We start from the raw sequence: 22,749 nt of genomic DNA, 5'->3' as shown, positions 1-22,749 counted from the left end.
GAAATCTCGGTGAACTTGGAAGACGTACTGAGACAAATGGACAACTTAAAGAGTAGTAAATAACTTGGACTAGCTCATATGCACCCTAGGGTACTGAAACAACTCTCTCTCTCTCTCTCTCTCTCTCTCACACACACAACAAACAAAAAAAAAACAGAAGAAAAGTACTCCATGAAAATAAGAAAAAACAGTGGTTCAAAGTCTTTAATAAGCAATCTTCGTGCGACTCAACACAGGCTGTTTTTCAGCTCCAAGGCCTGTATCGGGGCAATTGGCCAAACCGGATCAATTCACAGTTCGTGTCTGTACGTGAAAAGCGCTAGCATTGGAGGATGGAAGGCAGCATGTGGGGAAGTGGCCAATCAAAGGGCACTTGTGACACGTGGACAGGTGATCATATAAACAAGGGTTCAACCTTTTGCCTATTTTGCGGTTTTGTGTTCTACTTAATCATAGATAACATAGGATGTTTTACAGACTCCTAATGCAGGCCTTGGAGCTGAAACATGGCCCGTGTTGAGTCGTATGAAGACTGAAAGAACTCAAATGTGAAATTACTGATCTTCTGTTGGCAATCTGTAATCTTTTATTAAAATTGTCCATAGTAGCTGAAGATTGGAGGGTGCCCAATGTAACACTGATTTTTAAAAAGGGTTCCAAGAGTGATCTGGGAAATTACAGACCGGTAAGCCAGACTTCAGTGTCAGACAAAATAATAGAAACTATTATAAAGAATAAAATTATGGAACACATAGACAAACATGATTTAATGGGACAGAGTCAGCATGGATTCAGCCATGGGAAGTCTTGCCTCACCAATTTGCTTCATTTCTTTGATGGTGTGAATAAACGAAAAAGGTGAGCCAGTTGATGTAATGTAGCTAGATTTTAAGAAAGCTTTTGACAAGTCCTCATGAGAGACTCCTGAGAATATTGAAAAGTCATAGGAAAGGAGACAGTATTCTGCTGTGGATTAGGAATTGGTTATTTGATAGAAAACAGAGTGTAGGGTTAAATGACCATTTTTCTCAGTGGAGGAAGGTGAGTAGTGGAATGCTGCAGGGATTTGTACTGCAACTGGTACTATTTAACTAGGGTTACCATATGGCTCCAGAAAAAGGAGGACGGATTGAGCCAGCCGGGTTTTACTTCCATTGCTTTCCATTGAAAGCAATGGAAGTAAAACCCGGCTGGCTCAATTACTTCCATTGAAAGCAATGGAAGTAAAACCCGGCTGGCTCAATCCGTCCTCCTTTTTCTGGAGCCATATGGTAACCCTATATTTAACAGATTTATAAACGACCTGGAAATTGGAATGACAAGTAAGATGATTAAATTTGCAGATGACACGAAACTATTCACAGCTGTTAAAACACATACGGACTGTGAAAAATTGCAGGGAAACCTTAGGAAATTGGAAGACTGGGCCTCAAAATGGCAGATGAAATTTAATGTAGACAAATGCAAAGTGATGCACACATAATCCAAGTCATAGTTACCTGATGCTAGGGTCTATCTTAGGAATCAGCACCCAAGAAAAAGATCTAGGTGCCATTGTAGACAATATGCTGAAATCTTCTGCCCAGTGTGCAGTGGTGACGGCCAAAAAAGCAAATAGGATGTTAGGAATTATTAGAAAAGGGATGGAAAATAAGACTAAGAATATTATATAATGCCTCTGTATCACTCTATGGTGTGACCTCACCTTGAGTATTGTGTCCAATTCTGGTCGCCGTATCTCAGAAAAGATGTAGTGGAATTAAATCGGAATTAGAAAAGGTTCAAAGAAGTGCAACCAAAATGATAAAGGGGATGGAACTCCTCTCATATGAGGAAAGACTAAAGGGGTTTAGGGCTCTTCAGTTTGGAAAAGAGACAGCTGAAGGGGGATATGATTGAGGTCTCCAAAATCCCTGAGTGGTGTACAACGGGTAAAAGTGAATTGATTTTTTTACTCTTTGAAAAAATACAGAGACAAGGGGACACTCAATGAGTTACATGGAAATACTTTTAAAACAACTAGGAGGAAATAATTTTTCACTCAATGAATAGTTAAGCTCTGGAACTCATTGCCAGAGGATGTGGTAACAGCGGTTTGCATATCTGAGTTTAAAAAAAGGTTTGGATAAGTTCCTGGAGGAAAAGTCCATAGTCTGCTATTGAAATAGACATGGGGAAACCACTGCTTGCCCTGGGATTGGTAGCATGGAATGTTGGTACTATGTGGGTTTCTGCCAGGTACTTGTGACCTGAATTGAACACAGTTGGAAGCAGGATACTGAGCTAGATGGACCATTGGTCTGACCCAATATGGTTGTTCTTATGTTCTAAGGGGATTATTTTACAAATGGAGGAGTCTGATGAATTGAAGAAGGCAGAATTAGTTCTTGTTTTCCAAGAAGTCTGTTAATCTTATCAAGGTTGACTCAGGACATCTAGATATAATTTTAGAATCTCTGTCCTTATAGGTTCCTAACTTAATGCAGACATAGGAATGCTCCGCAGACATGCTGTGATCAGTGAAGCAAAAGTTAACAGAAACTGCTCTTGCTCATTTTTTAAACATCTTTTGTATATATTCTTTTACAATTAGAGTCTGATATTTCTAGACTTCATAATATGTGGAGTATCTCTTTTCTGGATTTTCCCCTAGCTTGCAGCTAAATTTGAACACGTCAGTATTTTTTTTTTTAACTTGAATTGGGCTTTTAATACCGTTTGACTTAAGATTTCATTGAATGCATCTTCATCATTCAGCATTGAGATTTACAGTAGAGATCTCTTTCCTAGAGTAAAAGTATTTTCAGATGTGATCAGAAATTCGCAGTTGGATAGCAGTCCAAATTCTCACACCCCGTCTGGGTCTTGGATAGTGAAAGGTAAATGATTTAATTTAATTTCACCTTTTCAATCTGTGCACTGAACAAAATATATATATGCAATTGGCCACTTTACATAATGAATTACCATAAAATATTCAAGCTTATCAAGCTGTAGGTGTTGTCACTACCAGAACAGATGTGCTATTCATTCTTCTGAAAAACGTGGATAAAAGTAACTTTTTATACAATGCATTGGACATTGCAGTTTCTAAAATTAATGGCCAGATGCAGCTACCTTCCCTGTTCTAGCTTCTACTCTTCACCTACAAGAGAGTCCATTAAACACAGAAACACAGAAAAAAAGCTGTAAGTCTCAAATTGTCCAGGAAGATTGCTTCTTTACCTAAAATGCCCAGAGCACAAAGGAAAAAAAATGAGAGTATATCCTATCTCAGGTTTCCCAGGCTGGAAAAACAGAAAAAATCATAAGACTTACAGCACCGCTCCTGGAAGATGAATGACGGAAAAAGATTTCCCGCTCAACTGTGCTCACAAACCAGCTAATCAGAAACAGAAATGTGCAAAAACTATTTTCTAAGGGAGAAAAGAATTGTACAAGTCCCTGCAATGTACCATGTTGCAGACTGTGCCAGCACACGTCAGTCCCCATGTGGGAAAGACATAAAAAGATCCTACTCATGCTTCTCTAATGTAGATATGATTCAGTGCAGAACATGAAAAGAAGATGCTACATTGGTGAAACAGATGTTAAAGAAACAAGAATCAACCCACGCAGATCAAGGTGAATTTAAAACTATCTAGGAATGCAAGACTTTTGACGTTAAAATGATCAGACATTTTGGAACCGACAAGAAAGGACCCCACGAAGACCCCTGCTTTATAATTCATCATAGTCATAAAATTCTATTATCTGTCACCTTCTAATCATCCAGACTCCCCTAACACACATCTCTCCCCTTCAGATTTTTATGATTCTGTTATATTTTCTGGTAATGTCATCGATTACTGATTCTTACCTGACAAAGAGAATTGAACCCTCAAAAGCTAGTCAAGAGATTTAGGGGCCCTTTTACTAAGCCGCAGTAAAAAGTGGCCTGCACTGGCGTGTGAAATTGGCACACGCTGAGCCATTTTTACTGTGGTGAAAAAATGTTTTTTTTTAAAAATGGGGCCGTGTGCTATTAAATGGCCGTGTGCTATTAAAATTAGTATACACCTATTTACTGCCTGAGCCCTTACTACCACCTATTTAGCAGGCAGTAAGGGCACACGTGCTAACCCCGTGGTAAGCGGGCAGTGTGTGGCAGTGTTGCCACACTGCTGATTACTGCCGGGAACACCCCCTGTGGTAGAAAGTAGAAAATTTATTTTCTCTCATGGGAAACTGCACACGTGCTACCCTGGCAGTAGGGCCAATTTGGCGCATAGTAGCTACTGCACCTTTATAAAAGGGCTTCTGAGTTAGTTAGTCCCATAAAATGAATATATAATTATTATTCTGTGCAATCAAAACTATGAGACCTTTTTACTAAAGCTTAGTTTGCGCTAATCGACATTAGCATGTTTTAAGTGCCACGTGGCTCACAAGTGTAAAATAGGATGTATAGCATTTAGTGTGTCTTTTAGCGCAAACTAAACTTTAGTAAAGTGTTCCCTATGAAACTAAGTTGCAGAATGGACCAGTTTCAAGGACAGCAGCACTCGGTATATTCTGCCAATATTGTAAAATTATGTGTGCAACGTTGTGACAATCTTATACAATTTGAAGAGTTTTTTTTCTTTCAGGTTTTAAAATTCTTGAAGCCATTCAACTGTAGTTCTTTTCAGGCAAAGAAGGACTTCCGTTGGGCCTTTTAATAATATGATCATTTGTTGTGGTACCTGGATCCTCAGGAATTGGGTTTGATTCCCACTCCATCTCCTTGTGACTCTGGGCAAGTCACTTAAGCCTCCATTGCCCCAGGTACAAAATATGTACCTGTATATAATATGTAAACCGTTTTGATTGCACCACAGAAAGGCGGTATATCAAGTTCCATTCCCTTTCCCTTACCCAGCATGGTTTGAAAGTCCATTAAATTTTACTGTCCTAGGTTAGGCAGAGCTCGATAAAGAGGCAGATTTCTGACACACAAGATGGCTGCTTAAAGCATTACCCCCCCCCTGTTTACCAAGCCGCACGGCAATGCCGACACAGCCCATTCAAAGTGAATGGACTATGTCGGCATTAGTGCACGGTAGCCACTAGCACAGCTTAGTAAACAGGAGAATTAACGACATCTGAAAAAAATATTAAATTACAAAATTTTGTTTGTTATTGTAGGTGGACGAGGGGAAAATGGCTGCCCTGTCATTACATTTCCAGAGTATCCAAATTTCAGTGAAATCCCAGAGAAGGAATTCCAGAATGTTTTGACATATCTCACGAGTGTCCCCAGGTGTGTTTGTTATAGCTGAAAGAAAATGGTTGCCTATAGCATTCTTTTACTGTTTACTAAGAAAGGCTGCAAGAACATGTAGCAGATATTTTCATAACAGAGTTCCTTTGTAAAATTCATAAAAACACACCTATTTTTATTTATTTAGATTTATTAGTACTTACTGTCTTTTTGAAGAAATTCACTGAAGGAAGTGTACAGTATGAATAAGCCAGACATAGGTAATAGACAATTACATCAGTAAAAATATTCAAATAATATTCACAATGTCAACATAATACACATTAAAACATTTTAATAGCATAGGGTATAAGTGGAGATGGGACATAGAAATAAGGGTGCCTAACTCAAGGAAAAATTGTACACGGAGTCAGAAAAAGCGCATGAAACTGATCTCAACTTGAAGACGAGTGGATAAGCAAGTTCCTGGTACAGTATGTGCAGCTGGTGTTTTTCCTTCTGTGTGTGACTAACTCAGTGGTTCCCAAACCTGATCCTGGCAGCACCACAGCCAGTCAGGTTTTCAGGATACCCACAATGAATATTCATGAGAGAGATTTGTTTGCACTGCCTCCACTGCATGCAAATCTAGCTCATGATTATTCATTGTGGATATACTAAAAACCTGACTGGCTGGGGTGCCTCTAGGACCAGGTTTGGGAATCACTGGACTAGCTAGCTAGTTCCTTCTTCCATTATCAACCAATCATTAACCAAAAACAGAGGGCTGGATTTTCACTGGATTAACATAATCACTGGCGGGTGACCGCATTAGCACTTTTCATATGTTTTAGACTGAATATCGCAAGGCTGTCTCTATCCTGTTCCAAATCTGACCCACATATAGTATCAGGCCATTTAAGTATTGAAATGGCCCAATATATCCATATAATTTTAATAATCTACACCAAATTGTGCATTCTTTGGGGACCAGCAATTGCATAATTAGCTTTGAATATTGGCTCTATAGGAAGCAGTCTAGATTATTTAAAATATTTAAAAGCCTCTTGAAATATGTAGTCTTAATTTTCATTCTGAAGTGCAGATAATTTTGTTGCTGCTGAATTTCAAGTGGTAGTGAGTTCCAAGAGACATGACCAGCTACTGAAGAAAACTGTGTATTGGTTAGATGGAAAAGTTTGCATGAGGACAGGGATAAATAAGCCTTTCATAAAGCATAAAGATTATATCTGTGCATCACAAAAACAAACCTATTAAAATTTTAAATACCAGTATTACCATTTTGAATTTCAGTCTCCAAATAGGCATCCAGTATAAGGCATGCAAACATGGTATACTATCCAGCTTATTTTCGAAGGAGAAAGACGCTCATATTTCGACCCAAATCGGGAGATGGGCGCCTTTCTCTCATGGGCGCCCAAATCAGTATAATCGAAAGCCGATTTTGGGCGCCTGCAACTGCAGTCTGTCGCGGGAACAAACAAAGTTCACAGGGGCGTGTCGGAGGTGTGGTGAAGGCGGGACTGGGGCGTGTTTATCGGCCGAGGAGAGATGGGCGCGCTCGGCCGATAATGGAAAAAAGAAGGGCGGCAGTAGCGAGAATTTGGGCCGCTTTTTTTGGACCCTTTTTTTTCATGAACAAGTCCCCAAAAAATGCCCCAACTGCCCAGATGACCACCGAAGGGAATCGGGGATAACCTCCCCTGACTCCCCCAGTGGTCACGAACCCCCTCCCACCAAAAAAAAGAACTTTAAAAACTTTTTTTTTTCCAGCCTGTATGCCAGCCTCAAATGTCTTACCCAACTCCATCAGAGCAGTATGCAGGTCCTTGGTGCAGTGGACTTCAGGCAGGTAGGCCCAGGCCCATCCCCCCCACTACATGTTACACTTGTGCTGGTAAATGGGAGCCCTCCAAACCACCCCCAAAACCCACTGTACCCACATCTAGGTGCCCCCCTTCACCCATAAGTGCTATGGTAATGGTGTAGGGTTGTGGGGAGAGGGATTTGGGGGGCTCAGCACCCAAGGTAAGGGAGCTATGGATTGGGAGGTATTTTATTTTTTTTACTTTTTACAAGTGCCCCCTAGGGTGCCCGGTTGGTGTCCTGGCCTGCGTGGGGGACCAGTGCACTACGTATCCTGGCTCCTCCCATGACCAAATGCCTTGGATTTGTTCATTTTTGAGCTGGGCGCCGTCGGTTTCCATTATCGCTGAAAACCGATACCGCCCAGCTCAAATCCGCCCAAATCCGATGCATTTGCCCGGCACCAACCGTATTATTGAAATAAAATATGGACGCCCATCTTTTTCGAAAATACGGTCTGGCCCACCCCTTCGCGGACCCGTCCTCGGAGATAGACGCCCATGGAGATGGGCGTTCGATTATGCCCCTCTATGTTTACGAATATGACAACAGGTAAGAAGGTGAGCCAAAGCATATTCAACACATTGGGAAGTCCAAGATAAACACTATTAAAGCAGTCAGTTGTAGTTAGGATTAGAGCCTGCAACCCAATTCTAAAATGATCTGACTGAAGAAGTGGTTGTAACCTTCATGATCAACACAACTTATAAAATGCAGCTCTGGCAACTGATTTAATTTGTATCCTTAGAGAGAACACTATCTCAAAGTTGCATTGCTCAGAAAGGAAAGATAAGATAAATAGTCATACACTTGTAAACAAAATCATTGTGGTCTTTTTTTATGTTTCATGTGAGTAATTTGCAGTCATCCAATGGTTATTGCCTTAATGCAGTAAGAGACAAAGGACCAGGCGGTGTTAAAGTTAGCTACAAACAGACCTTTCTGACTTTAGAGTTTGAGCTGCCTATCTAGCACCACTTTTGTTTACTGCCTAGTTAAGTGATTATTTCATTCAATTTTGTGTGTTTCCCTGCTAATAGTATTAGAATTGGGAAGCTGATGTCATGAGCAGAAAGAGCACAGCCTACGATGAATAAGCCTTCACATCCCCAAAGTAGGATTTTAGAAAACAAAACAGATGTGACTTGGTAGTTAAAGCAGCGTGTGCACATACAGAATTTCCTTCATTGAACTGACCTTTAACACAGATCAGGCTCAATTAAACAAAAAAGAAGAAATATTATTGTGTTTACCTTACAAAAGTTGGGTGTCCTATAATTGTGCCATTATTCTTGTGCTCTCAGACTACAGTCTCCAGGAATAGTGAAACTAATAATAGAAATGAGATTTACTAGTTCTTTTTTCCATTTTCTAGAATTTCGTATGAGTTTTTCTCTGGGAGGCTTGCAGCAGTATCCTCAGAGGTTAACCATCACTTGCTGGATATTCAAGAACAGGGATTCACAAACTTTTCATGAGAAGGGCTACATACAGCATTTGAAAAATCACAGAGATGTGTGGGGTCTCTCTTTATTTGCTGAGTTAGGAAGGGGACCCCTGCGTGGCCTTCTTAGTGATTTTAAATGATTGGGAAGAAAAGGAGGCAGAGGTCAAATAGCTGGGAAGAGGGAAGACAGAGAGAACGGGGCTGTTAGAAGAGTGGCAGGTAGTCTTGTCAGTAGCAGTAATCTAGACTTGTTGGATGTTAACAACCCTGCCCCCTTCCAAGCACTTTCCCTTTGTCTGCCAAAAATGTAAGAAACCAAATTCCATTGAAAAGGGCCTAGTGTTGTTGCGTAGCAGGAGGCTGACAGTAGTCCTGGATGTAGGCTCAGTGCCCTGGTCTCATGCAAAGGCATGTGCTGGGCTACATACAGAGCAGAGTGCAAATGGTGAAGTAGAAGTGGCTCATGCTTGGCTCCTGGCCTTCTGTCCTTGGCTCTCAGTTCAACACATTTGGGTGGGAGATCTACTCGCTGAACATGTACCTGATGCCCCATGCTGATCTCCTTCAAACATATGCAGTCTTGCTGCAGCCACTCATCTAGTTCCTCCCCCAGGGACCTGGAAGTACACTGATGTAACAAGTGCTGGTCAGATGTAGCCCCAGTACACCTGAGCAGCATTCATATCTTCCACTGGCAGCAGCCTGCCACTTTTACCCCTGTCATTATTTATTTATGCAGAACATTTATACCCCTCTTTATACCACTCAGGCCAGAAGTGACTTGCGGCCATTGTTTTGGAAACTTCTACTCTAAAAAAGCAAATACAATCTATAGGAATAATAAAATAAACCAATCTTCAGCCTTGCTCTCTCTAGGTTTGATTGATTCTCTTTCACTGCATGTTATTTTTTTCTCTTTTTGACCCTTTTAATCTCTCTTCTGGCTCTCAATTCTCATTCCTTCTGCACTGTTTAGACTTTTTATTTGAATATCTTCCACTCATTCTGCACTTTTCTTTGGACTCTGATTCCCTTTCTTGTTCTTCCATCTGGGTGTATATCCTGTCTAACTGTGCAAGGTTAAGGAGGCTGGGTGAGAATCAACTGATATTGGCCATGGATGTCTCAGGGCTGCCATGGTTACTGGTTAGCCACAGTTTGTCAGTTTTTCAAATGTAGAGTCCACTTAAGTGAGAAACTTCAAGGTGATGACTATTTTTTTTTGTGGGGGGAAGTGGGCAAGGAGAGAAAGTTTAACTGCTGCCTAGAAATCAAACCTAGATTATTTAAATATCTATTATATTTAAAGCCACCTATCCAATGAGTACTCTGCTCTAGGAAGAATGCATCAACATATAAAAATGTGGGTATAAGTATTGAGTATACCTGATTTGTATTCAGTAAATGTCCTTGTCTATAGGCTAAAGATTTAGGCACCATGTCTTGGGTGTGAGACAGCTGAAACCCCTTTGATATTTGCTATCCATATTTTTTTTCTTTTGCCTCTTCTGTTCTCTCTGATCTTACCTACCTATCTTTCCTTCCTTCTTTGATTCATGTATTTCCTACCTCTTTCTCCTTTATATATCCCTTTGTGATAGAACAGTGTGTTTAAGCCTATAGAATTGCCTTTGTTGATTCTTGAAGCGCATTTCTGTAGTTTGGTGCATGTTATGTTGTAAGCTGTTATAAAGAACTGACCTTTCCTTTCTTTAGTTAACACAGATAAAGGAAATGCCTGTAGTGATGTAACCAGCTTTTTTTGAATGTTGTTGTTCTGGGCTCTGATTGACCTGGAGTTTGAAATTACCCAGTAGTACTGACTTTTTCTCCAGTCTTAGCCAAGAAGAAAGAGAGCAGGATCTCTTTGCTGAGGCTTTATGAACAGTTATATGTCCTGATATTCCCAAGTACTGTTTAGACAGTATACAAATGTTTAGTTTTCTAATTGATCCATTTTTCAGTTACCTGTTATTGTTTAACTAGTGAAAAAGGCCCGTTTCTGACAGAAATGAAACGGGCGCTAGCAAGGTTTTCCTTGGAGTGTGTATGTTTGAGAGAGTGTGTGTGAGATTGACTGTGTGAGAGAGAGTGAATGTGCGAGTGTGTGTGTGACAGAGAGAGAGTGAGACTGGGTGCAAGTGTGTCCGTGAGAGGGAGAGTGTGTGTGTGAGAATCAGAGTGTGTGCCAGGGGCCCCTCCCTCCTCCCTCCCAGTTCCAGGGTCCCCCCTCCATCCCTCCCAGTTCCAGGGTCATCCCCCTCCCTCCCTCCGAGTTCCAGGGTCATCCCCCCTCCCTCCGAGTTCCAGGGTCCCTTCCAGTTTCAGGGTCCCCCCCACCCTCCCTCATAGTTTGAGGGTCCCCAACCTCCCAGTTCCAGGATCACCTTCCCTCCCTCCCTCCCAGTTCCAAGTCCCCCTCCCAGTTCCAGGGACCCCCTACCAGTTCAAGGGTCCCTCCCCTTCCCTCCCGGTTAGTCCTGTCCCCTCCCTTCCTCCCTCCCTTCCTCCGAGGTGTTTGGGGGGGTTGCTATTTGCTGTCAACCTAAGGAGAGACTGCTTCTGGCGTCCAGCAGCTAAGTCCTGTTGTGACCCACAGGCAGCTGGAGCTCCCTCATACTCTGATACACATTGACAGGCAACGACGGGGCTGACGCAGCCAAGGGCACTTACCTGGATAAAGTTTGTATTGTTGACAAATGATCTGACAATACAGAGTTTAAAATTGCTGTTTCTACCAAGTAAAATATTTTTTAAAGCTGTTTTAGTGATATTTAATTTAGATTTCACGATATACATATGTACAGAAGGGTAGCTTTCAAATAAATTAAAAAGGTGTGCAGTAAGAAACCAAAAACAAAAACCTTTTGTCCTTTACCTTTTAAGGCACAGTTTATCCAGTAGAAACAGCTTTAGATGTGTTTCAGATGGAAGAAGAAAAAAAACTGACAATATGGATCAGCAGCTCCTAGGTGTGCTTGGTTTTGAGTGTATGGGAATGACGGCCGTGTTGGGGAGTGGAAACCGAGATTAACCAATGGGCTTCCTTGCTTACAGTGTAGTTCATTGGGTCACTTTCACTCGTGTGTAGTAATCATCCTGCTGCATGGCCAGAGTTGGAGAGGAGAGGTGTGGTGGAACGGTGAGCGAGTGGCTGCAGGAGGGTGGGTGAGGGGGACTGTGGGCAGGGGGACGGGGGGCAGCGGCGATTTTGTTTGGTTTTGAGTGGGAATAACGGCAGCGTTGTGGAGTGGAAATAGAGATTAACCAATGGGCTTCCTTGATTCGCTGAGTGTCAGTGCTCCGCCCTCGACGTCATCACTTTTGACGCGAGGGCGGGGCAGACACTCATGGGCTAACCGGATATCTATGCCACTTCAAGTTTCCGGCTTGAGGCTTCATTAGAACGTTAGAGGTGCGTTTTATATGTAGAGATGATTGCACTTTTTATGTCCACTGTTCAGGTTCTGAAAATAAACTTGATTGTTGCCCTGCTTGTCTGGACTGATTAAAGAATCCTGGTGGTTTGTGTGTTGGGTCTGTGAGTGCTTTCTGGGAACTGTGGGACCACTGGGAGTGTGACCCCAGTAACCTAGAAATCACTGGGGATAAGTTGAAAGCGGGAGACTCGCCCAGAGGCGGTTGAGACCCAGTCAGTGGGAGAAGGGTGCTAGTATAGAGTGCAGGCAGACCTGAGCTGTGCTGGGGATAGATCCCCTAGCCCAGCCTGTTTTTACAGTTCTGCATCTCTCTTATCCAGTGCAGTCTTTTCCCCACTCCTCAAGCCTGTCTCACTTCTCTAACTCACCCCATCTGAAGACATTTTAGTGAAGTTACAAATGCTGCCTTGCTCCCTCCTGAAATCGCTTTCAAACTTGTTCTTCCTATTAGGACTGGTGGAGAATTTATTAGTGCATCATAAGTTAGATGTATTTTGCCCACTGAGGTCTGGATGAGACTGGGTAAAGAGAGCTATTTGAAAAAAGCTTGCCCAGCAGGTTTTTCACATTTTGTAGTTGGAAGATTAGATAGGCAAGAAGCAGAAGCTGCAATTATCTACAGCACCAGACTTAAGAAAATAAACTCTTGTATATTCGTAGAACTGAGGCACCAGTAATGGAAGGTAGTCCTTTCTTTGTATATTTTTGCTTATTATATTTGGCTCCAGATGGTACAGTGTTTCTGTGATTTTAGCAGACGTTTTTGTGTTGCAGGGAAATCCATTTATTTTAGGAAACTTTAATTTGTATATGGATTCTCCAGTATTGTTTTTGGAAATTAGTTTTTTTTAAACATTAATCGAGGACTCATATACATGAATATTGTTTTGATTTGCTCCTGACTCAAAGGAAGATGATGATTGATATAGGTACTTTGTTGTTTTTATCAATCCTAAAGTCAGACCAAGTTAGAAAAGATAGCAACACAAAATAAGAACACAAAAATTACTAAGAAACTACGCTCTATAAAAGAAATTCTATAAGCTGCCAATAGTGCACCTATTTTATAGAACATTAGCACTTATACGTGTGATTGGCGCCAATAATTAACAGTAATAATTAACAGTTGTATGCCGTTCCAAGATGGCGACGGTCTGAGACGCGCTACCAGATGCGTCTCACTCTCCTCCATACAACGCTGTAGTGGCTGGCTCCTTACCTGACCCTCGCTATGGGGAAACGGAGAGGTAAAGTCAGGGAGATTCCCTCTCTCCCTGGCGGGTCTAGCCAGCTTCGTCAAGCGCGACTGGAGGACTTTGGAGTCGCGCTGGGACCCGGGAGAGTTTCTACTCCGTCTGAGGAGGCTGGCGCTTTGGCGTTGGCCGACAGTGCAGACGGGGCTTCCCTGAGCCCCGTCGAACGTGCGGCCCCCCCACAACCAGGAAGTGGAGGCTTTCTTCAGAGCCCTTGCGCTCCAGCCCAGAGTGGAAATCGGAGTGACCAGGGAGGGAGCCTGTTGGAGCCAAGTGAAGAACATGGTGCTGCCAGCCTAGAAGCCCCAGAAATGTCATCTTCTCCTGTGCTGTTGTCTCAGACAGTGAGTATTCTGGAGCAGGCTGCTAAAGCACCGCTTCCTGTGTTGACTTTTGGGAAAATGGAAAAGCCTGCCGTAGTGACCTTGGAGTCACTTTGGGACTTAACCTTTACAGCACATGCTTCCCTACAATCTTTGGCGGTTAAAAATGCGGTAACTATAAAGTCTTTATCAGAAGCTGCACTCTCTCAAATGAAAAAGACTGATTCTCAAGCCAGGGAAATTAAAGCTCTTACCGAAAAAGCTTCAAAATTGGAACTTGTGGGTCAAACACTAATTAAAGATAAGAACTTTACCTCTAGACGGCTGGAATATCTCGAGAATCAGTCTAAAAGACTAAACTTAAGGCTGATAAGCTTTCCCAGTTCACCTTTGATTACACCTATTCAGATGCTCAAGAAATATCTTATTGAAATACTGGGTATGTCAGATACCTCCCTACCACCAATAACTCGTGCTTTCTATCTACAAACTGGTCCACGTAAGGAATCAGGGGAACCTTTCCAGGATGGTAGGGAGTTGAATCTGACTTCCTTTTTGGAGTCGTCTCTTGAGGTTGTAACAAAGCGGGCAACTTTATTGGCCACATTTGCTTTGGAAATGGACAGAGATGCAGTATTAAGGCTCTCTTTAAGACACTTGGATTCAAACTTTTTGGGATCTAGAATAAGAATTTACCCTGATTTATCTAGAGAGACTCAAAAAAGGCGTAAAGCCTTTTTGGCTTTGCGCACAAGAACTTTGGCAATGGGAGCTAACTTCCTATTGAAATTTCTTTGTATTTGTAGAATTGTATTTCAATCTAAACAGTTTCAATTCTTTGACCCTAAACAATTGGAGGAATTTTTACTAAGTAGGGAAGAAGTAAATGTAGTGGTATAGCCCCATATGTTCACTGTTTAACAGACATGGAGGGAACACCCGGGATATATTTTTGGCGCATCATTTATTTGTATTACCTTAAAAAAAATTTCTTTTAGATTAGTATATAATCTTGCATCTTGGATTATTTCTTTAATTTGTGGTCAATAGTCAGTGAAACTTGAATTTAAGAATTTCTATTGTTATATTATGTATAATTTCCAAGTAGTGTATTATCACTCATAATTGTAAATTTATGTTTGTTAAAAAGCTTAATTAAATAAAAATGAAAAAAAAAATAATTAACAGTTGTGCACGTGCTAGGCATTATTCTATAAACAGTGCACACAACTTGCTTATGGCCAGATGCTCAAAACTCCGGCGCTGTTCTAATCAGTGCCAGAAAAATACTGCAACAACAGCGCGGGGAAGAAACTTCCAAATTCTCAACACTAATCACATGTAAATTTAGGCACGTTGTTAGCATTGAGCATTAGAGACTCTGCTGGAGGATTGTGTCTGGGCAATTGCACAAAAGCTGTGCATTAAGCACAGCTCTTCAGCGCATGCCCAGAACGCCAGAAGGAAGGAGGAGGAAGAGGTGCCGACTAGATGTGTAGCCAGGCTGTGACTTCGGGGAGAGCGGATAACGGACTTTGTAGGTGCGCTTGTGCATATGAGGGAGTACGTGAAAAATCGGCGTTTGGGGGAGCAGTCACTCTCCTTAAGCCCCCTAGCTACACCACTGATGCCAACTGTGTTCTTTGTGACCCAACCTGAAGGTGTGTACTGGAAAAGAGAACCCCAATTTGCTACTGGAGAAAGGGCTTTACCCTACTTAAACTAGTATGGGTAAGTACAGTCGTCAATAATGCTTTTCCTTGTAAAAATATTTCTTTTCATAGAGACTGTGAACCGTAAAGCATTTAAAAAAAAACCAAAACTGGCACAGACACTTTGAAAACTGAAGATTTCACTCATTCTGTTTGCGAATTTATTTTAAGCAAACTAACCTTAGCATGTAGCAGAGCTGCGGATAGCTGAAAAGCATGGGGATACAAAATAATGAGTGGAGTGGAACAGGTGGATGTGAAGCGTCTGTTCACGCTTTCCAAAAATACTAGGACTAGGGGGAATGCGATGAAACTACAGTGTAGTAAATTTAAAACAAATTGGAGAAAATGTTTCTTCACTCAACGCATAATTAAACTCTGGAATTCGTTGCCGGAGAACGTGGTGAAGGCGGTTAGTTTAGCAGAGTTTAAAAAGGGGTTAGACGGTTTCCTAAAGGACAAGTCCATAAACCACTACTAAATGGACTTGGGAAAAATCCACAATTCCAGGAATAACATGTATAGAATGTTTGTACGTTTGGGAAGCTTGCCAGGTGCCTTTGGCCTGGATTGGCCGCTGTCGTAGACAGGATGCTGGGTTCGATGGACCCTTGGTGTTTTCCCAGTGTGGCATTACTTATGTACTTATGATATGATAGAGAAGTTTAAATACCTGTGTGGCATTAACTTACAGGAGGTGAGCCTTTTTCAAATGATGGAAAACTCTGGAATGAGAGGACACAGGATAAAGTTAAGAGGTTCTATGCTCAGGAGTAATTTGAGGAAATATTTTTTCACAGAAAGGGTGGTAGATGAGTGGAATCGCCTCCTGGTGAAGGTGGTGGAGACAAGGACTGTGTCTGAATTTAAGAAGGTGTTGGACAGGCATGGGATCTGTTAGGGAAAGGAGGAGATAGCCATTTGGCTCCTATCTGCTGTCATGTTTCTATGAAACATCAAACCATTGTAAGGCCACTTCACTTACACCTACACTGATCATTCTATCAAGTAGCAGTGAATGATTATCCAAATCAGTGGCCACCAAAAAGTCTATATTTAAATAAATTTTATTCAGCATACCAACCAAAGAAGCCTTAGTACTGAACTGCATTAATGTTTACCAGGAAGCCCATTAGTTAATAACACATATGCTCCCAAATTCTATAAATGGCATTGAAAGTTAGGTGCTTAGTTGGGTGGGCAGTTATTGAATAGGGCAAGTTATAAGTGTAGCGATCCAAGGAAGGACAAACACTGCAAATGTCAACTTTAATGGAAACAGGACCCAACCTGGCCAAGTTTCAGAAAAACCTTCGTCAGGGGTCACATAGGTTTCCACAATATGAATCTCCAGCCTAAATTCAAAAAGCACAGTTAATGGCCACCTTTAACTGTGCTTTTTGAATTTGGACTGGAGATTTTGGTGGTTACTGACTTTTGGAATTGGACCAAAGCTTTTTCTATGTAGGTATTGCAGTACATGCATTGAATCTGTGAATGTATCGTGGAAACCTATGCGACCCCCTGATGAAGGTTTTTCCGAAACTTGGCCAGGCTGGGGCCTGTTTTCATTAAAGTTAACATTTGGATAAACGCTTGCAGTGTTTGTCCTTCCTTGGATCACTGCTGCTGTTTGGTTCTTCTTCTGCAATAGACCATCTCCTGTTTGTTTCTGCAAGTTGAGAGGTGTGGTAGCCGTGTTAGTCCACTCTTAAAGGTTATCAATAGAAATCAAACAAAATAAAACATGGAAAAGAAAATAAAATGATACCTTTTTTATTGGACATAACTTAATACATTTCTTGATTAGCTTTCGAAGGTTGCCCTTCTTCGTCAGATCGTCCGATCTGACGAAGAAGGATAACTTTCGAAAACTTAATTTCCTTTTGAAACTGAATCCTTAAAAAAGATTGTAGCCCCAAAATTAGATTCTGTTGATGCACTTGGTCAGTGGAATTTTGTATTTGCTGAGTCATTGAATCAATGAAGCAATATATTCATAATCATAAACTGTTACAAACTCAGGGAAGGTGAACCCTTATGCCATAGCCATGAACCAGCTAGTAGAAGGTGAGTTACGGGATAGGCACAGCATTAGGCAAGGTAGGCTTGATCTGGAGAACGGCAGAGCAGGCAAGGGCTTGAACTGGAGATGGGGCTAGGCTGGACAAGGCAGGAACTGCATCCAGACGAGGCAAGGCAAGACCTGGATCCAGCCAAGGCCAAACAGGACAAGACTGTGCTGGAGCTGGAGACAAGGCAGGAACTGGAGACTGATGAGGCAGGGCTTTGACTCTATAAATCACGATATTATGTAGAATCGTTTGGAGTCAATTGGTACTGATTGAATAGTCCTTCAATGGTTTTCCTCATTTTTATCACACAGAAAATTCTTTGTCAAGAGTTCAAAATTTGTTGAAATTTCATCTGGTGCACCACAGTGCTCTGCTTTATCTGTAACCTTGTTTAATATTTTTCTAAGACCCCTATGTGTTTTTTGTTTGGGGGGGTGGGGAGGATTAGGCCTCTAATACAGGATATATGTTGACGATATTCAGTGTTTATTCAGAATTGAGAAGACAATTGCTGGGAGTATTCATCTGATTTGCCTGTATTTACGAGCAATTGTCAGACTCAATTCATGTTATTATCGAGTCATTCCTCTAATGATGTTCCCAAGTCCTTTATTGTTGATGAGGTACAAATTGATTTGGTTCAGAAAGTAAAACCTTTAGGTGTTATCCTTAACCTTGCTTTAACTATAAGGGACCAAGTGTGCAAAACATTATTGTTCTGCACTTTGATTACTGTAATAGTTTGTTAATTGGGTTATCTAAAAAAGGTGTTGAAATGTTTACAAACATCACAAAATGCCACAGCACGTGTGCTGTATGGATTCAGTCATATTTCGCTAACACTTGTGTACCTTCACAGGTTACCGATTGAATATCGTATCCAGTACAGAATTTTGCTGTTGGTTTTTAAAGTGTTAACTAATCGTGCACCTTCTGTAACTGCTTCTGGCTTACATTTGTATCAACCCATAAGGTCGTTACAATCAGGATCACTGAATTTATTGGAGAGCTTGTTTTCAAAAGAGAAAAATGTCTCAAAAACGGCATAAAGTGGCATTTTTGAAACTCAGATTTGAGATGTTTTTCTGTGCAGTGCATCCAAATCACAAGGTGCTGTGTTGGGGACAGGATTTGGGCGTTCCCAAAACTTGAATGTTTTTCCAGCATAATGGAACAAAGCAAAAACGTCCAGGACTAAAAGTTAGATGTTTTGGTCTAGACCTGTTTCAGTTGTGCTTAAGTCACAAAAAGGTGTCCTAAATGGTGAGGTGACCACTGGAGGGATTAAGACATGATCCCCCCTTATTCCCCCAGAGGTCATTGACCCCCTCCCACCCCACCAAAGATGTGAAAGAAACAGTAAAAACTAGCCTCTGACAGCTTCAAATATTATGGCCAGTCCTTTTAAAGTAGCAAGCAGGTCCCAGGAGTAGACTAGTGGTCGATACAGTGCACTGTAGAGAAGGGAACCCAGGCCCATATCCAAGTCTAACTGGTACTCTTGTGGTAGAAAGTGTGAGCCCTCCAAAACTCACCAAATACCTACTGTACCTACATATAGGTGACAACTGCAGACAGAAGGGTTGGGTACAGTAGGTTTTTGGTGGGTTTGGAGGGCTCACACCATACAATATAAGGGGGTAACGGTGAGATGTGTACCTGGGACCTTTTATGTGAAGGCCATTGCAGTGCCCCCTAGGGTGCCCCACTGTTCTGCTGGCGTGTCTTTGTAGCCAGTCTACTAAGAATGCTCCTCCCCCATAAATTCCAGTGTATTTTTTCCCAAAAACGGACCTAAAAGATAGATGCACTGAGCACAAAAATGTTTAGCAATTAGCCATTTTCAAAATAAAAAGTTGGATGTTTTTCTGGATTGAAAATGACCATATTCGCTACTGGATTTTTGGACTGTTATGCAAAATGTCCAAAATTGGATTTAGATGACATATCAAAAATGCTCCTCCACATGACCCTTCCTTTCAGTCTATTTACTTGAAAAAATATAGAGCTTCAGTTTTTTTTATATAGCTGGGCCAAAGTTATAGTAAACCTTGCCTTCAGCTGTAAGGTGAATGAGAAACATGGAAGCATTTAAAAAGGTTTTAAAGACTGTTATTTCAGCTTACCTTCTGTGAGAAATGAAGACATTTGAGAGCTTGTTATCAATACTTCTGGTACTTTGAGATCTAGTAAGATATGGGTACTTGAACATCACTTATGTGGGTGTTGTGTATGTATTTAGAGATGTATAATGTTTAGTGTCTGTTTTATATGTCGGTATTCTTTTATTTGTTGTATGTAATCTGCCAAGGATAGTAGATGACGAAATATACATTTTTGAATAAAAATTTTAAAAAAATTGGTATTAACAAGCACTGATTGGTGACTGTCCGGTTACTGCCGGGTTAGCACAGGAACCCCCACCACCTTCTCAATAGGTGGTAGTAAGGCCTCCCCACCAAAATGGCCATGCAGTAAATGGTTCATTTACCGCACAGCCATTTCTTTTCATAAAAAATAGACTACCTTTTGCCCACTGCGGTAAGAGGGGGCTTCAGTGCGCGTCAAAAACATGGTGCTGATGCTAGTGTAGGTCCCTTTTTACCGCAGCTTATTAAAAGGGCCCCTAACTGACTTAAAAAATTAGTGTGGCATTCCTTCAGCTTTGCGCCCCAGGTGGTTATTCTGCTTGACCACTCCTTGCAACAGCCCTTTGTCCTGTAGTTGACTGCTGCCCAGAATTTGGTTGTCTCTTAAAAGCATCTTGTACAGCTCCTATTGCCCACTTTTAAGGCTTGGACAGCCTGCCCTATCCTGCACTCAGCAAGGGTGAGGGATTTAAAAAATAATTATTGTTGGAGCGGCTGATGAATGGGAAAAGGGGAGTAATAATGGCCTCAACTTTCAAGAGTTCAAGTACTATATTCTTCTGCTTCTGACTGTTCTCCACTGTCAACATTCATAATTAGCTAACTTTACACTTGTTAAATGTTTTGTGACCTCTTTTAAAGCAGTTAAGACTCATTTTGTAAAAGTTTTCGATTTTGTGCCTGTGGCATAAGATCTCTGTGTATATTGCAAATTTCAATCCAAGAATACATAGAAATAATGGTCAAGAAACAATTAATAGGTGACACCTTTTAATGAACTAGCAATGTATTTTGGCTAGCTTCCAAGAGCTGTGGTTCCTTCATTAGGTCAGTGCAGAATCTTTTTCTGTGTATCCAAGGGAACTAACACAGCAATTCCAAGAATGGAATGAATTGACGTTTATTTTAACATATTTATATTTCAACAATTAGGGGTATGTTTTCTAAGGTGTGTTAAATGCTAACGTGCCTAATATTTCTATGGGCGCATTAAAAACGCTAACGTGACCATAGTGCACCTTAGTAAACATAGGCGCTAGTCTTTTTCTTGGCAGTACTTCAAAATATAAAAGAAAAAAAATGTTTGGTAGAAACCAGAAAATAAACTCAATAAAAGCAATTATAATGATGGAACACATCTTAAGCTAGAAGTCCCATAGGCCTTAGAAATAAGAGTTAACGTTTGGCCTGAAGTTCAGAAACTTCCCTTCTTGTTGGAATTCAAGAGACAACGCATTAAAAATAAGGGGGGGGGGGGGGGGGGCTGGTCAGCCACAGGAAAAGCACAAGCTGGGATTTTAGCACAATGAAACAATTTTACATAAGCAACAAACAGATACATTTTCCCAACTGTGAGAATTATACAATATTCTAGACACAGTAGTGTTTCTTTTTTTACTTTTTTTTTTGAAGTAGAGCTCCCTCTTGTGTGATACATAAATAGTGCAGTGTGAGTAGTATTGTAGATAGGATTTCTGTGATTAATATATACCTTTTCAGTGGACTCAGGAGTCATCAGCACAAAAACTGACTGGAGGATACAAGGCAGGCTGGAGAGGGATTAAAGAAAACGTAGGAAAATGTTTTCTAGTGTTAAGCAGTAAACACTTATTTTAATGTTTTTGCATTGCAGGTTTTTTCATTATCAGAAGCATTAAGTATAGCGTGGGGGTAGGGAATTCTGTTGAGTTTAAATAGTGAAAAAAAATTATTAGGACAAATACAAAGTAGGAGAGACAAATATAGAATCAGATAAATTCAGCTTAATAGAAGTTTGGGACTATAACCACATTGCCAGTTGAACCTGACTGTCAAAACCCAAAATGTGTATTCCATTTGCGATGGCAATTTAATTCTATATTTACAGGGATATAACAAATCAAATCAAGCCCCCCCCCCTAAAATCACCTGCCTCAGATTCATATATTTGGTAAATTTGGGTAGCATATGAGACATCCATGTACAAATGGACTTAAACTCCAAGAAACAAATTTCTCAGTTCTCCACACTCAATCCCTATGGAGTTCCAAGCACAAAACAGACCAAAAGAGACTGAAATGAATAAATGACCCAAGAATTGTCCCAACAGTTCTGAATAGTCCGTTTCTACTTTATTTTCTGGATTTGCCTGTGAAAATGGTTTCTTAAGAAGAAATTTTATTTTGTTCTTGTCATTACACATCTCAGGTACCATCTGTGTTGTGTTTCGTCTTGGGTGTGTTAGTCCACTTTTTAAGGTAATAGAAATAAAACAAAAAAAGAACTAACAATACATTTTTTGATTAGCTTTCGAAGGTAGCACCTTCTGCAGATTAGAAATTCAGAAATGAGCAGAATATATCTGTGAAACATAAAAGCATTCCAATGACAGTCTCATGGGGAAAGGTTAGGGTTAGAGGGTGTGAGGGAAAGATGGTTGGGTGATCAGAGGGTAACAAAGCAGTATAATTTTATGGTTTATGATAGGAAACCCAGATCATTAAGTCCTGTCTAGTGGGTGTCAAAATATTTTATCATTTTAACTTCAAAGGTTTTACACTCCTGGATGGTTTTGAAATTTCCTTTTAGTATTTCCACCATGTCATTCATGCAATTTTCTGATCTGGCAAAATGCTATCCTACACAGGTGTCAGCCTGGTTAGCACTATAGTATTAGCTATGGTGTCTGTGTAGATTCAATCTTGTAATAAGCATTTGGCCTGTCTCTCCATCATATAGCATCCTTGACATTTTTTGCATTGAATAATATACACTACATTTGAAGATGAGCATGTGTAGGATCCACTGTATGCTAAATGTTTTTCCCATGTGTGTGACTGTGGGGTCATTTGATGTATGTTGGCATAGTTTTCAGCTTGATATAATGCAGGGACGTGTGCCATTCTGAATTTCATCTTGGGAATTAGAAACAGGATGTTCTGGCGGGTGGCTGCTGAATAGGAAATTCACACTGCAAATACTACTGTGCAATATTTGTACACTGTTTTTTCATCTCTAAATCCCAATATATTTTCCCCAGTTA

At 40.9% G+C, this 22,749-nt stretch overlaps 1 protein-coding gene across 5 annotated transcripts in view; it reads left to right on the top strand.

Annotated features, from left to right (window-relative positions):
• Positions 1-22,749, top strand: part of MCF2L (MCF.2 cell line derived transforming sequence like) — a 329,928-nt gene that overhangs the window by 116,055 nt on the left and 191,124 nt on the right. For all 5 annotated transcript variants that reach the window (XM_030201525.1, XM_030201522.1, XM_030201526.1 and 2 more), the window contains exon 3: positions 5,167-5,281. In XM_030201525.1, coding sequence (XP_030057385.1) covers positions 5,167-5,281 — 115 coding nt within the window. The remainder of the gene's footprint in view (positions 1-5,166; positions 5,282-22,749) is intronic.

This window comes from Microcaecilia unicolor, chromosome 4, assembly GCF_901765095.1.
Source record: "Microcaecilia unicolor chromosome 4, aMicUni1.1, whole genome shotgun sequence".
NCBI classification, from domain to species: Eukaryota; Metazoa; Chordata; class Amphibia; order Gymnophiona; family Siphonopidae; genus Microcaecilia; species Microcaecilia unicolor.
The sequence above is the reverse complement of the archived record's forward strand: the minus strand, read 5'-3'. Positions and strand labels throughout refer to the sequence as shown.